The sequence below is a fragment of the Lutjanus erythropterus genome, chromosome 12, assembly GCF_056507025.1.
Source record: "Lutjanus erythropterus isolate fLutEry1 chromosome 12, fLutEry1.hap2, whole genome shotgun sequence".
Classification (NCBI taxonomy): domain Eukaryota; kingdom Metazoa; phylum Chordata; class Actinopteri; order Lutjaniformes; family Lutjanidae; genus Lutjanus; species Lutjanus erythropterus.
In genome coordinates this window covers 26308175-26325253 of record NC_139328.1, presented here as the reverse complement: position 1 = coordinate 26325253, position 17079 = coordinate 26308175, and the positions used below count along the sequence as shown (strand labels likewise).

The following is a 17079-nucleotide window of genomic DNA, read 5'->3' as shown; positions in this document are numbered from 1 at the left end:
AGAAAAGGGCAAAGCTGGGAGTTTAAAAAGTAAAAGCCTCTTTCTCCTGTTGCAGGTATGAGCTGAGTGAAGACGGCACGACGAAGCCTCACCAACTATAAGATGGCTACACAGGAACCATCATCATCACCATCATCATCATTATCATCATATCACCACACTTCACTCTATACACTTCCACTTACAGTGTGGCTTTTTTTTATTTGATTTTCATTAGATGTACAAAAGGAAAGAGAAAAGCAGCTTTTGACATTCATTTAATCACATCAGTCGCAAGGCAAACCTCCCCTTTAAGAAGTGAATGGCTGATCGACTAAAGGGAGTATACAACGTGTAGAATTACTATATATTACATAATGTACTGCTGTGGAAGTCTATATTCCATATTTATAGGAGAAACTATAACAGCTGTAGAGGAAGACAATCTATTTTTTTGCTGTTGAAGCGGTTTCCTGCCTCAAGTGTGGGTAAAGAACGACGATGTACAGGTTTGTAAATATATACGTACGACGATGCTGGACAAAACAGACGGTGTGTTCTAGAAATAAGAGAGAGATGGGGTCTTTTACCTGGCCAAATGTTTGTTTGTAATTTTATTTGATTATATTTTTTAAATGAAAATCATTCTGGACAAAGTTTCTGAAGCAGAGTAGGTGTGCGGGCGGACAAGCAGGCAGTCACATGGAAAGATGCCACCAAAGAGTCGATAAGTATTTAATTCTTTCACCCTCGTGGGTTTTGGTAACCCAGCTGTATCATGGCTTTATTCCACTGTAATAACATGTGAATTAACCATGGGAAACAAATGATAAATACACAAATAGTGCTTTAAATTTGAAATTTCCACCCATTAAAACACCTGTTGTTACACTGAAATAAGACCATTGTTAAGTGTTACCTGTTTGTTTTTTAAACTGAATATTTGCACATCTCTGTGTTCTTTTTTTTTTCTTTTTTTTTTTTTTTTTCATCTATTGGGGATCATCTTTAATTTTAATTGCAATTTAAACCGAAAAAAATCATCTAGCAAAAAACATGTCTGTTTTAACTGGCCATTTTTACATCAATATAAAAATTAAAGATTGAAAAATTCTTGATATAATAATAAAATAATTATAATTATAAAAACTAACACTTTAAAAGAATAGTTCAACATTTTGGCTTTTGCTTTCTTACTGAGAATGCGATTTAAAAAAAGGAACTCTTGTGTCTGTCAGTGAAATGTGAAGCTACAGCCAGGAGATGCTTAGCTTAGCTTAGCATAAAGACTTCAAACAGGAGGAAACAGCTAGCTTGGCTCTGTCTGAAGTCAAATCAAAGATGTACAAAATCATAGCGTAACAACAAGTTGAGACCTTGCACAGACTTACTATATGTACTAGAATATTTTTTGGTGACAACAGAAATAGATATTTCCCTCTATGCTCTATTCTAGTCTTTATGCTAGGCTAAGTTGTTGGCTTTATATTTAAAGCTACTACAAGGAACTTTAATATTGTGTTGATTGTGGAGCCCCCCGTGGGCAAAAGCAGCAGTATTTCCTCCACCTTTGCCCCAAAATATGACATCAAAAATAAAATTAGAATTTCCTCCTGCTTCTTTTTAGTTGGACAGCGTACTATTGGCTGTAACGTTGTAAATGTAAATACAGGCTCATTCAATCTGATTTCAAGGAGAATCAGACCTGGTGGTAAGAATAAAAATAACTGCATAGAAATAGCCAATCTTCTCACCGATGGTCTTGTTTGCTGAAGTATAGTGTCATATACTGGCATCAGTATTGAACTGAATTAAAAAGTCCTTGTGGAAGCTTTAACAAATAGAGAGTGTTATTAATCTTTTAATGCAGTTATCGGTAAGAAAAGGAAAATAAGCACATTCACCAAAATGTTGAATTACTTCTTCAAGGTAATTCCTGCCTAAAAAATATTAAAGTAATTTCAGTAAATTAAATTCAAATTAAACTGTTTTTCATTTATCTAAAGCCACTTTGTGTAGAAGTTTAAAATGCCCCACTCTGGCGCCCTCCAGTGGTAATATTAAGAAAAGTCATTGTGACAGCCAACTGTAAATTAAAGTATTATTTAGCTTTGTAGCAGAGAAAACCAGGCCTTTATTTGGAACAGGCTTCTATTGGAGACATTTATGTCTAATTTCCCTCAAAACTTCCTTTACATTTGTCTGTTGTTAATAAATTCATGTATATTTCCACGTTGATAATTCCGTCAGCACAACAGCAAAGTCATGTCACCACTCTGATGCTCTGAATTTATCCTTTCTGACAAAAATTCTGTTTTTATTCATTAATTAATTCAAAATGTTCCACTTTGCAATGTCAAGAAAAGCCAACACTTCCTGACAATTTTATCACGGCAAAAATCTTCCAGCTTTCCCTTTGTGAAACATCTGTAGAAGAAAAACTGGAAGGAATCAGAGAAACTGAGAGCAGCAGATTGAATATGACATGACTGTGGATTTTTGAGTGCTGTGGAAATACGCATTATTATGATGAATTGAGTTGTTTTTATAATTTTTTTTTGTCTAAGTCCAGCCTGTATTTGAGAGAAACATGACTATTCCTCAAGACTATGCCAGTATTTACCATTTTAAAATGAGAATTAACTGTTTACCCACCTACACAAAACAAGGTGAATGAGCTGAAAGCATCACAGACTAACAATTTTCCATGTGATTCTAAAAAAAAAGCTTTAATTGCAGAAAAATTCTACAAACAGTGGTTTTAAAAAGAGAAAAAAATAGAAATTTTGACACTTTGGACATTGTTTAAATGGTTTGTGTGTGTGTGTGTGTGTGTGTGTGTGTGTGTGTGTGTGCGTGTGTGTGTGTGCGTGTGCGTGTGTGTGTGTGTGTGTGTGTGTGGCGCTCACAGCAGGTGTTTCAGTGAGGTTGATATCATGTTTAACTCCACTACAATCATTCTGAGTTTTTACATTTTGTTTATGAATCAACATTAGTCTTAACTTGTCATAGTGTAATTTTTTTCATTTTTGACACGTTTGTGTGTCATATTTGTTGAAATTTGACGTACATTCATATGTTTAAAATGACTTTTTTTTCTGTTTAGTGTACATATACACTTTTTTCACGCACATCATATTAAACACTGCTTTTACTTTACATCACTCGCTCAGAAGGGATTTATATCAGTAACAAATACAAAGAATTCATAACTTTTGGTGTAAAACACATTCAATTAATGCTATGTTTGCTGATTTGTTTGTTGATGTAAAGGAGGATAGCGTGACCTTTAACCTTCAAAACACAAATATAGAAATTTGCCTTGTTCATATCACGCATCAACAAAGTATTTCACATATATGTATGTTAACTGTGCTGTTCTGCATTTTATGTCTTTTAGTGTTTTTTTTATTTGTTTCCCAGCTGTCACCCTTTTTGTCTTGTTCTGTGTTTTATTTTGTAAGAATCAAAAAGTTTGTCTGTAAGCCATTGGATTTGAGAGCTACGCCTCTGGGGTGGACTTTGAAAGGCGGTTTGTCTTCACCGTCTTCTTAATTTATCTTGTGCCTTAAAAATTCATACAACCCAGAGATATTTACGTGTATAAAAAAAAAAATGCTACAACATTTTGCCATGTTTCAGAATGTCTCCTAAATGTCTTTTAAAACAAATAAAGAGCTTTATCTGGTTATAGCAGCATGAAGCTGTACAGCACTGTGGTCTCTGACTGTTCTTTTCACTATTTATATCACTACAGATGCTTTAGGGTGACTTATGGTGATCATTCAAGTATTATATTAGAATCTGACAATTGAGATTTGAGGATCTAAGGGTCACACTTTATTTTAATAAGATGGAACAAAACATACTTTTAAAAAAAATAGTTCGTTTGTATTATTGTGTGACTTTGGTGTTGTAAAGGATTAGTTAGGACTCACCAAAGTCACACAATAACAAAACTGATAGATCAGAAACTCTGCCTAGCAATGATCATAAATAAACTGCTTGCACAGAGGACCCTGTACGGCCATTTTTCTGCTGAGGACAGGCTGAAACCACCCAGCATGCACCTCTGAATTTGCAGCCTCCCACCTCCAAGCTGTCCTGATTGGCCCCTTCAAATCTATGATGTGGGAAATTGCCAGAGCTCATCTTTTGAATGTAAAGTGGGTAATTTATTGCTTATGTAGAGCAGATTACTATCAGAATTCAGTCCAATTAGAAAAATAAGAGTTCGTAGCGTCCACAGGTGAGATTTTCTCCCGTTCAGCAGATCTTCCTACTTTCCTGTCGTTCACCTGTCTTCAACTCAGAACCTGAGTTATTTCCGACAGCACCTGAAAGCAGCGGTAGTGCTGAATCAGAGTGGAGAGCTGAGTCCGTCAAGTCAGACTAAACAAGATTAATTCAGGATATCATCTGATTTCACCTTCAAAATAAAGGTTTTGAAGCACGAGTGTAGTGTGCCAAAGAAGAAAAGCACAGATCTCCTCAGAAGTATTTTATTTAAGTTGTAGCCCTGCCTATACTGTGTGTTTGTCAATAATGGTAAAGAACATTTCTGGGTTACCAATAAGACACAAATATAAGGATTTAAAAAATAATTCTAAAGTTTTAGTTTAAGAGTTCAACTGCACAGTATACTGTTTTACAGTGGCATCTGCATTTCTTTCTTTCTTTATACTACATTTGGATATGCTTGCATCTTATCCACTTTTGAGAATAACGCATTACAAAGTGGCAGTTCCATTACTACTGGTGACAATCAAGTAATTTAGCTTCAGTAAAAATAATACAGCCATGTGTCCATTAATATGAAAATTACAGCAGACATTTAAAAGTAAAAAGTTACTTTTGCATTTATAATGTGGTAATTGGTAAGTTCAATTACTTTATAAAAGAAGTAACCAGTAAGAATAAATTAATTACTAAATTTCAGTAACTTGCCTAACACTGATTTTAACACTTCTTTACAGATGCTGTCTTTAAGCATTATTATTGTTTATGTTTATTGTTTATATACAGTGTTCTAGGCCATATATTGTTGTATAAATATTTTTAAACATTTCTTGTACTTTTTTCTTTCTACATATGGTGGTATATTGTAGTATAAGGCACATATTTTACATTCTTATATTTATTTTCTTATAGTTTCTCTACTATAACATTACCCATTTTCTCCCATTTTCTGATACGGATTGAAGCACTTTGTGATTGTTAATTTATATAAATCAACTTCATTTAATGTTTGAATCCACCAACCAAATTTTTCAGACCCTTATTTTGAAAATCTACACCGGAAATACCGCCTATATCTGCTCGTACGTTGACACCGTGAGAGCTCGAGCCTCCAGCAGCAGAAGCAGAAACGCCCTGCATCCTCTCTCCTCTCCTCAAACATCCATCCACCTTCCTTCGTTTATCTCCGAGTCCCGGTTCATCTCTGCTCCTCCAGCCGCGGAGGAGCCGCTCTGAGCGGAAGGAAGTCGAAGCAGACCCCGCTGAAAAACATGGCCTTTTAACTCTTGAGAGAATAACAGAAGAGACATGGATTTTTCCTTCCTCCACCTCCTCCTCCTCCTCCTCCTCGCGTCTCTCAGCTGCTTCCCCGCGTCTGCTGACAGGAGATTCGGTGAGTAAATTAAAGGATGATTATTTTCTTTTTGATGAAGATGATGCTGGTGGTGTCTCTGGTCCTCCTCAGAGCCATTTTGCAGACAGACCGGAGGGGTAGTCTTTTTTTCCTCTCTGATCTGTGTCAATATTGTATCAGCGGCGGAGCTGCCAGGAACCGGCAGACTGATTCACTGCAGCTTCACCTGAGCCGAGGAAAAACAAACACACGGCGAAATCATGTGATACGTTTTTAACAGAAAGATCCGCCGCAGATATACAAGGTGAAATTGAAAATATCCTAGAAATAACAGAAGAGGAGAGAAAAGTCTCTGCTGCGCGCTGAGGAGACGCTGCAAGTCTGTAAACAGCAGGAAGCAGCTAATCACTGGAAAATTAGCCATTATTTTAGCCCACATCTGTTTATTAGGACTGTTTGTAACAATAAATTAGAAAATAATTTAAAATAGAAATATAATTTTAAAAATTTTATATTCCTTTCAGTTTTGTAAAATAATTCAAAGAATTCAATACATAAAATACACAATAAAAACATTACAAATGAAGCAAAACAATAAACATAAGAGGAAAAAAGAAAGTTAAATAAAAAATATAAATAATCAACAAAATAATTTACAAAGAGAGTGCAGACATCTGTTAGTTAGGACTGTTTGTAACAATAAGATAAATTAGAAAATTGTTAAGAAATATATAATCAAAACAAATTTGATAAGATGTTTAGTTTTTCATATTTAAATAATTCAAATTATTTGAAATAATCTAATAAAATATATGCAGTACAAGTATATATACAAGTTAAAAGAAAATTAAATAAAGGAATAAAATAAAAATAATGTAAGTATACAAAATAATAAAAGCAAAGTCAAATAATTCTGGAAAAAATACATTTTTTAAAGATAATTAACAAACGTCATCAAAAAATACAGACAAAATGAATATACTAAATAAAATATAGAAATTACATAGTACCACAATACTGGCTGTAATGCTAATATTAGAACATTTATTTGATAAAACATATTAAAAAATAATTACAAGAATAACATACATAATAAACAGAATGAAAATGTTTTAAAAGGATTAAAATACAATAACAAAATCAATGAAATAAAATATAGAAATACCATACTAACAGAATACTGTGTACACTGGCTTGTAAACACGAACAGGTAACAATGATCAGCGACAACATCAATTCAAAGCAATGAAAAATGAGCCTGCACGCTCTCCTGTTTCCAGCTCTGCGCTCCTGACAGAGGCAGCTATTGATCGGAAATATGAACGCGTGTGTTTTTATGTGTGTGTCCGTGGACTGGAGATATTAATTCCTCTCGTGCATAGGGCCTATAAATAGCTGATATCTAATATTCCCCCACTGATTTGAGATTCGGGAGTCTGCAGGATGACTGATGCAGAAATGTGTTGTGGAAGATGGTGAGAGGAGGAGGAAGAGCAGGAAGAAGCTGGTGCTGAGAGGGAAGGAGGGAGGTGTGTATGCGTGTGTGTGTGTGTGTGTGTATCTAGACCCTCCTCCTCTCCTTCAGATTACATAACCAGCATACAGAGAGTATGGCAGCCACAGGACAGACTCAGCTGAGGAGACGAGCAGTGAAACAACAGAAAGCATTGACCCTGCAGCATCAGTCTCCATTTACACACATAGAATCCATCAGTGTTCCTACAACAGCTTTATCTACCTCAGCTGCTACTGATGGATATGGTTTATTAAAATTCTTATACTACGGGGTATTTTCGTTTATTGTACAGTTTTATCATTTCATAGCAGTCTTGACTTGGTTGTAATGTTCTAGTTTTCTGCTCAGTGCAGACATGCAGTATTGCATATAAACTGTTCCAGCAGCACTACGGTTTAGTTGTTGACATGTTATGATGGCTCAGTGTAAACAGGAAGAAGCTGAATAATGGCGGTACTCAAAATATGGTAATATATCCTCCTAATAGTGACAAGTATTAGACCTAATTTAATAATTTAGAGCAGCTAAAAGTCACAAGTAATACATTATGCTTATTTAATTGTACGGAGGCTCGACCAGGAGGAAGCTAATGATGAGTTGGTGTGTATTGCATTGACCAGTAGGAAATCTTTTAGCTCCGTTTTTGGTCTCCACCAACTCCTGAGGGAAATATCTCCCTCTTTAGCTGCTAAATGCTTTACTGTGTTCACCAGCTAATGCTGAGTAGGTTGTGTACAATGAGCTTTTTTAGTGCTTTTTCTCTGAAAACAGCTGTCTGCTGTGGCTGAACACACTAGAACAGTCAAAGTGAACCAAAACAGTAAACAGTGAAGTATCTTTTGCAAATATGAGTGAGGAAATATACTCAAAACTTATGTTAGTCCTCGAGGATTCTTACAATGCATTATTTGAGAATAACTGAATGTAAAATGTATTTATTTACAACCTTTCAACCTCTAGTTATAGACTGCATGTCCATATGATGCAAGCAGTGAAAACAAAAGTAATTTCTACTTTAGGTTTGTATCAGAGTAACATGTAGTGGCCACGAAGGGTAAAACTGCCGTATTTCAGAAGACAGAACCAAAGATCAGAGAGACTCTTACATAAGTTTGTGTATCATTTTGCAGTCCCTCTAGGAAGTTGCAGTGTTGTGGTCGCAACAATTCATGCAAATTCAACCAGTCCCCATGAATTCTGCACGACCTTGCAGTTTTGTCCAAACTCTGCAACTTTTCCGCAAATTTGACCAGTTACTGTTCTGCTGGAAAGTCATACATGTACATCTCAGTGAACTGACTCATTGTTTTGTTTTATTCACTATTTTTTTCATTTATTTATTTATTTTATTGGGTATACAAAATAACACTACATTAGTCATTGTTATTGGCATTTAACTGTGCTCTATTATTTTATAATTTTGTGCTGTTTTGACTTAGTTTGAGCTCTGAAAAGTGTCGACTCTTTGTGAAATACCATCAGCTGCACTTCTTCATCTACAAATAAAACGTATGTTGTTCGTTTTTGTAATCCTGAGCTGCCGTGGTAAGGGTTACCCTCCCTGGAACAAGTTGCCTTTGATTTTAATGAATTACACGTAAAAAGTCACAAGTTTAGAAAAGCTGTGCTGAAATTAGGCAAAATCTCGAAGGCACTGATTTTGTGTATATTATTTACTACTTCTTACTTTTGCAATCATGTTACAATCTACTAGATTCATCATCCTTTATTCAATGTCTTTTTTTCACTCGTCAATCTCATTGCTCTGTTGGATTACCAAACACAGTATTAGTAGAATAAGAAAATACCTCAGAACTACTTTGTGAAGTATAGCACTTGAGTAAAAGTACTTGTAATTACTCCTCATTGGTGAACAAACGTAGTAGCGTATACAATTCATTACATCTAGAAAAATTCCTATTGATACGCTCAATGCAGATCAACTTGTCTCAAAAAATCTCATTAAGTGGCGTCACCTTTAAGTGACTCTCTCTGTTTTGAGATCATTTTGACCTGCGCCATAAAAAACTTTTAATTATTAAAGTAAAAAGTGGAATGAGGTGAAAGTTATTCCTTAGGGGATATGTATATTACATTTTTAATCAAAAACTACTTTATAGTTACCCTTTGCTCATAATATTCTGACAATATTTAAAAAAGTTTCCGTAATATGCCTTTAGGGAGCCATAGTGGTACTGCAGTCAGAATATCATGACCTGATCAAACTTTCTTGACACTTTTCATCTCCTGTGTTCCTGATTTACACCCATAATATTCTCATAACACTGAAATATTGATGTAGTATATTTCCAATGTGCTGTACGTCGTCTGCAGTATTCAACAGTGACTTTACACTGACCTTGTTACATTTTATTATTATTACTGTAGTTTTATAGTTAGTTCAGAGGAAGACTAACAAAATAACAAAAGCAACTGAAAAAGGAGCGTCAGTGTCAACAAGCCAGTATTAGATGTACTAAACCGATTCAAAATTCTCATAACTTATTGATTTTTTTCTAAGTGCAGTATTGATGGTTGTGGTTGTTTTTCTTCTGCTGATCTCTGTTTGTTGGCGAGTTTATGTGTCACGACATCTCGTCACAACGCTCCACTGTGTTGTTGTTGTTGTTGTATATTTTGAGTGATAATATTTTTGTGGCTCAAATGCGGCTTTGTAAAATGAGAGATTTCAATGTAGGGCTGCAACTAACAATTATTTTCACTGTCAAATAATTTACTTGATTAAAGGATTATTCAATTCTTTCACAATCTTGCCAATTGAAAATCAGACCCAAACATACGTCCATGTGCTTGATATTTGGACTTATTTCTCAAGTGTTTCCTCTAATGATTAATTTCACTATCAGTTTATCAGTCATTTTCTTGATTAATCCACTTGTTGTTTGGTCAATAAAATGTCAGAGAATTATGAAAAATGTTGATCAGTGTCCTTAGAAACCAGAAAATATTCACATTAAAGAAGCTAGAATCAGAGAATTTTGACAGATTCATTGATTATCAAAATAGTTGGCGATTAATTTGATAATTAATTAATAATTTGATGAATCGTTGCTGCTCTATTTCAATGCTGAGATTCAGTAACCAGAATCAAAAGCTGAACAGGTGATCCTCACAGTATTTTTTTGCATGTGACCTGGTGGCGTTAAGATGTTTAGAATAACAATTAAGAAATTTTATGAAGGTGATATAGAGGCATCAGTATTAAACTGAAACTGTTTTATAACCAGCTGAAAACTCCTTGAAGTACATTTAGTTACTCTTCTCTCTCTGTTTTTCTCTGGTTGAATATACGTTGTCATGTTAGTCTTGTTATATTTACCTTTTAATAAAAATCTAAGATTTTAATCCTTCAATTATGAGTCAGGTTTTTCCTGTGGGACTGAAAATGGTATTGAATGTCAATATTTTTCAAGGTATTGCATCAAAATAAGAAATTCCAGTATCCTGACAACACTACTTCCTACATAAACCCCCCTAGGATTCAGGTTACCCAGAAGATAATCTTGCAATGTCATAGCCGTCACAGTTGGAAAAAAAGTTTAATTCTAATCAAATTGTGTGAAAGCGAAATCAAATTGTGGATTTGTAGAATCGTGACAGCTATAGTGAACAAACTGTTCAACCTTCACCTTTTTTATGTGTGAAAATGTCTATTTCACATTTCAGAAAATAATGACATTTTATTTCTGCCGATCCAAGAGCGAATAGTTTTCAAAAATACAAACTCCTCCAACAATGTAAAACTCTTTTTCAGTATTAAATGTTAATGATGATTGTTGTAGTTTATTGCAACAGGATGTAATGAAGAATGAACAGAAACAAAAAGTGAACAGAAATGACTTAAGCCATGTTGTTACTATTCTTCATGTTTCTCACATTTGCTGTGGTCTGTTAGCAGCAGGCTGCACACCCTCGTTCGCCGTCTAATGTCTTCAAAATGCAACAGATTGCAGTTGAGAATTTTGACCTTCTGTTAATGCTGTGGCTGCTATGTGAAATGGAAAAAAAAAATCTCATTTTGTTCTTCTGAAAGCAGGTGAAAACCGCTTCTAATACGGTGAGATAGATTCACGTTTTTTTCCGTGCACCTTGGTTCAATCAGATGTCATTATGTTCTTCTGCTGCCTGCTGTTGGGTCTGAAGAAAGCAAATTGAAAGACTAAATGAGTGAAGTGGAACATTTTTGCAGTGCAGCACAGCAGCACCGTTCTGCAAGCCTATACCACATCGTCCATTATCACTAATAGTTTCTCTTGCACACCTCTAGCCTTTTGCTCTGGATTATTTGTGCTGGATGATGAAGTGGGAGCTCTGGTGTGCAGGAACGCTGCCCAATAGAAGCACTTTCGCCGCCTGGGTTTCATCTGTTTCTGCTGTTGTGTGTTTTGGCAGCGAGTCACAGCTCGGCTGAACAGGTGATACAAGCTGCATTTCCACCTTAAGAGGTCATCTGATAAGAATTTCTGCAGGAACAAGTTACAGACAAGTTATTCATGATAAAGTTTTCAATGAAACAAGTCAGAATGATCTCCAAAGAAGACATGTTTATGCTTATTAAAAGCCGCTTAATGGGATTTTGCCAAAGTTAGAGACAAGTTGGTCTGCTTTGAAAATAAGCTCATGATAAGAAGCTGCTGGCAAGAATTCAGGTGTAATGCTGCGTGATGGCTTTTAAATTCAGAGATAAAATCATAAAATGCACCTGCTATATAGAACAAAAACTTGGATTAACTTAAGAGCTATAAGATGTCGAAAATTCAAGAAAATAAGTAATCGCCTATGAAAATAATCGTTAGCTGCTGCCCTAAAATTCCCATATTTCAGAAGCTGAAACTAGTGGATTGTGTCAGAAATTAGCGTAATACTGGCACATGTAATTTTCAGATATTTTGCTGCTGAATTGTCAAGTTTCTTAGGGGAAAACATGACTTTTTACTGTTTTCTTTTTGGAGATAAATGTCCTGTTGAGGATTTTGTACTCATTTCTACATTTTACTTATTCATGTGATGATGCACCAGCTGCATGTTAATGCATCAATAATTGAACAGTGAAGGAAGCCATTCTTCACTATGATGACTTTCACTTTTCATTCTTAAGTACATTATGCTGGTAGGACTTGAATGTCGGAGTATTTTCCTACTGTATCATCTGTATATTTCGCGACCCTCTGATTTTAAAACGAGGTCACAGTCAGACACTGTTTATTCTGATGAGTTTTTAACTGTGCTGACTGTAGTATCAATCAGTTTTTATATGGCAACCATCACAAATATTGTATAAAATGTCTCCTTCCTGATGTGTTGTCTCATCACGTGGTCTGGTCAGCCCACGACTCGTGTTTATTGTATTTGTCACAGTGTGTTTTCACTGTAAAGCTTCTCTGTGAGTCAGATTTTTACCTCCTGAGATTTGAGCCACAGACTGCGGTCAGCTCACGTCTCCTAATCATTAACCTGGACCTGGAGAAGGTCACCGCTGCTTCGCCTGGTGTGACCGTAGCCATGGTAACACTCATTAACATTTTATTCGTGCTGATTGGTCGGTCGGGTCGGGGCAGGGCTGCAGAGTTGCTGAGGTGGTTTACTGTATCTGTGCTGTGACACATGTGGACATGGACGGAGGCAGGTGGACGACAGCTGTTACATCACAGCAGCCTGACTCCTGTTGTAGTAAAAGATCCCAGAATCTTACCTTTGCTTTTCTTGTTCTAGCTGTGGATAGTTAGTGCTTTTTTGTCACTGTGCCAAAGGTTTGAGTCTTTTGCACTTGTTAAATCATCCTAATATTGGTCTAGATCAAGTAGATTCTTTGTGTGAATAAAAGGGATAGTTCACCCCAAAATCAAAATGCATATTTTTTTTCTTACCTGCAGTGCTATTCATCCATCAGGATTACATTTGAAAACTTCAGCATCTATGTTAAGCCTGCATCTGGTCACGGACGAGAGGCTTGTACATGTGACATTGTGGGATGTAAACATTAATGGCGTCGTCCTCGGCTCGGCTGTAACACGGTGATATGGTTGACGAATATGAAAATACATGCAACAGCTTCCTCAAATTACAGCTAAACAGTAAAATGTTTTTCTGAAAACATTTTAGGTAAAAATAGCAGTAACTGAATCATGATTCGTATTTGATCACTACTTCAGTAGTTAAGTACTTCAGTACAGTTTTTCTGAGTGTTGTGAGTCTGGTGTGTTTGAAAAGTGACTAGAGATGAAACTGTGAGAAAATTTCATATCACGATTACAGTGATGAGAATGATGAAAAAGTATTCATACACACTGAAATCAAGTCAACAAGTTTTATATTGAAAACCTCTCAACGATCTCAGTGATGTCAGTGTTTCATCGATACAAAACAAACCCACCTGCTGCGTCTGCGTCCGGAAGACCATTGCTAACTTTGGTTGATGCTTGACAGTTTTTACTATGAGATTTTCAAAGCACAGGAATCAAACACAGTTATCATGAAATTAAAATTTGAGATGGTAACACTAATCGTCGGGAGTTTTATCACCGTTTATCATGAAACTGATTATGATTTCATCCCTACATGTGACATCATTGACTTGTGACTAATGTATAATAATTCTATGCTGAGAAGGAGGACATATCTGTGTGAGCAAATGAAAGATGAGCCTGCAGATTTGTCTGGTTCCCAGGCTTGTGTAAATGATGGAAATCAACAGGGTGTTGTGGATGTGTCAGGTGCTTCTATGCGAGAGGAACCTTGTGAAAAGCTGAAGATTAGTGAGAATTCAGAAAAAAAGCATGTTCATTTTAGACCTGACATCATCCTGTGGTGAAGTCAGCCATAACTGAATAGTGTATTTCTTGGCGTTTGTTTTATTGATCATTTGGCTGCATTGACTTGACGTGAATCAATAAATTGATAAGTGTGGATCAGTCTTTTTGAATGCAGAGTGTGATGAAAGTCTTGTCACTCTTGTGCTTTGTTCCTGCCTGCTGCTGCAGGCTGCTGTTTCTGACTGCGTTGATTGATATCTCCTCCTGCTCTGGTTTCTTCTCACTGTGCAGGTGAAGGCACATCTGCTCTGGATGTGTGTCTCTTTGTTTGGCCCCGCAGGGTTTAATGTGTTTCCTGTGTAATATCTCAGTTCTGGTTGTGTTTACTGGAGAGTTCCTAATCAGCTTGGATGTCCCAGTAGAACTGAGTCATGTCTAACTGAGAAATGATCACTGATCAATTCACCGTGGATCCATCTGATTTCCTGTGAGTTGTGTTCATGTAAGAATATCTTGTGTATGGTGGCTTTGGCAGTCACATGTAAACAAGCTTATAATAATTACCAAAGGCCTTTTCTGTCTTACGTGCAACATCACCCACCTCACTGAAACCTATCAGAGTATTTTATAGATATATACTCCACAGTTTCTCCCCTCGTCTGACCAGCAGCTGCTGGCTTGGCTTTGTAAATTTTGTAAATTTGACCATGACAGAATTGGATATATCTGCCTAGGTGTGTCACAATTTCAACATTAAATTGAAAATAGATCGAAATCAGGATCACTGCGGTTTTCCCAGTATTACCTTTTTCTACATCCCTGCCTACATGTGCGTGTCCCATGCGTGTCCAAAGAAAGAAAAAACAACACCTCAAAGATGATGATGCCGGAGTCAGGGATGTAGCCTGAGCCTCACTGTTCATCATATTTCATAACATATCATGTATTTAGATCCCCATTAGCCAATACCAAGGTAGCTCCTGCTTTTCCTGGGGTCCACACAAGTAAACAGTAAACATTAAATCATAATCAATTAAATCATCCAAGGCCAAAGAAGACAAAACAAGCATCCCACTCCTACATTATATCTAAAAATAGTAAAACAATTTCATTTTGCTCAAACTAATAATAATAGTAATAAAACAGCATATGATGTAACTGAGAAATGACGTGAAAATAAAATACATACATGACCAAGGAAGTTCTTCATTAATGATCATTATTCCGATACTAGGTAGCAAAATTTGCTCTGTTTGAAAGAGGCGCTGGTGCTCTGTCCCATTGAATATTTCTTTAAACTCTTTTTAAAATCAGTTTTACTTTACTTTACTCAACTTTGCTGTGCACTTTTCTGCTGTGAAGCATGCAGGAGAACATTGTATGAACAGGGACTTTTTATTTCTCTTCTGTGACAGCAAACACAACACACAGCCTTTCAGTGGCCACGTTGCGCTTGACTAAAGTAACTTAATAAGCCTTTATAGCCTGAAGCACACGTCTGTGACTGAGGTGCTGGCGCGGCCAACTTGAAAGAAGAATTTGAAAACGTAAATGACAGTTAAAAAAAAACAGTGATCTGTTGATCTTTCAAATCAAGACAATCATATACTACAATTAGAATGAATCCGACACCGATCGGCTGGTCGCTCGTCATGGTTGATCAAGCTGAAAACTGTCCTGTTGCTGGTTGATTGATCGGTGCATCTCTGGTGTAATTTAAAGGCGACAGCCAGGACAAGACCCAACCTTTCCGTTCCACTTCCTCTGCTTTACTTCCAGTTAAAGTGTGTTTTTGAGCTTAAAGTGTTAGTGAAAGGTATATATTTCAAGCAAAAGTGCTGGGTGTATGGTGTTATTTAACTTTTAAAATTTCTGACAAATAAGGTTCACATGATTTATATCCACATCATGTAATTAAAAACCTTTGTAGAAAACCACAGCACAGAAGCTCAAGTGATTTACTGTAGCTTCATAAAACTGTAACTTGGACTGCTTGTTGAAAAAATTAAAAAATCCAAAGTGTCGACAGCCCATAATGCAGGCCGCCAGCGTCTGAGAGCTCCAGTAAATGAGAGCTCTGAATACAAAGCGCCGCTCTTCCATTCGAACAGATGGATGGATCAATGCCGCGGCTTTGAACAATCAGGGGAAGAGGAGAAGAGAGGAGGATGGGAGGAGAGGGATGAAAGGATGAGGGAGGAGGTGATGGAAGTGGTTGTTTTGTCGCGGCAGGAGACAGAGGAGGGGAAGACAAAGCGAGATTACTGCCAATTTAGGCAGGGCTGCTGATGCACACTTCCTAATTGACAAATGGATTTCCCCGCTCGACTGCGACAGAGTAAAAATGATCAAATGCTGCTTTTCTTTTTCAGATTCCTCCTTTTGTGTGCATCTAAATTGTCAGGTGGCACGTTGTTGTAACTGATCATTTCTCTCAGAGCTCAGGCCCAAACAAATTGGATTGCTGTCATCTTAAAAACAAAGGAAACATTGACAGCGTGATACACCAGAGAGAACACGTCTCCTACACATACATACAGTTTACATAGGCAGCTTGTAGACAGCCAATTAGAAAAGCCCTGTCTGATCAGCCATGGGAAAAAACCCTAAAAAGTGAGCCAGGCTTTAGATCCAGAGAGAGAACTAAAAATAAAACTACAAAGACAGGGAAAGCTTTTAAAAGGCCCGGTCCACCGACTCGTTATCAACTGTCCTGAGATGTGAACACGCCCACAGAGATAACATTGTGTGGTGGAGAAGAAGGTTACAGCTGAATGCTGGAGAAAAATGATGCAAGTCGTTTGTTGTAGACGAGACAGGAGGCTGCTCTTCTGCACGGACATATAATGAGACAGAGACAGAGGCCAAGGATGGAGACAAACACTACAAAACTTAATATCTTACTGTATAAATGGATTGCCTGAATGTTTGCTGAGCTCCCAAATTATAATCATCCGATCATCATTTAACAAACATAATTAGGTGTGACTGGGGCTGAAGTAGGGCCGACATTTAGCAGTAAGGCTGAACAAAGCTTTGAAGAAATATCTAATTGCAATCATCTGTAGTAAACAAAGATGTTTTCTGAAGACTGGTGTGTTGTCCAGGACACTTTTGAAGCACCACAATATTTAATTTGGCACATTTGGCCTTTAACCAATATTGTACATCCTGCAATTTGAAAATTACAGTAGACCATATTGCTCAGCCCTTTTTAG

At 36.6% G+C, this 17079-nt stretch overlaps 2 protein-coding genes across 5 annotated transcripts in view; both read left to right on the top strand.

Annotated features, from left to right (window-relative positions):
• Nucleotides 1–832, top strand: part of esyt2a (extended synaptotagmin-like protein 2a) — a 55571-nt gene extending 54739 nt beyond the window's left edge. For all 4 annotated transcript variants that reach the window (XM_084731582.1, XM_084731580.1, XM_084731579.1 and 1 more), the window contains one exon: nucleotides 56–832. In XM_084731582.1, the coding sequence (XP_084587708.1) occupies nucleotides 56–101 (46 nt within the window). In that variant the 3' untranslated portion in view covers nucleotides 102–832. The remainder of the gene's footprint in view (nucleotides 1–55) is intronic.
• A 4493-nt stretch (nucleotides 833–5325) lies between these two features.
• Nucleotides 5326–17079, top strand: part of LOC146318071 (receptor-type tyrosine-protein phosphatase N2-like) — a 299017-nt gene continuing 287263 nt past the window's right edge. Inside the window, exon 1 of the mRNA XM_084731518.1 lies at nucleotides 5326–5611. Within this exon, the coding sequence (XP_084587644.1) occupies nucleotides 5527–5611 (85 nt within the window). The 5' untranslated portion in view covers nucleotides 5326–5526. The remainder of the gene's footprint in view (nucleotides 5612–17079) is intronic.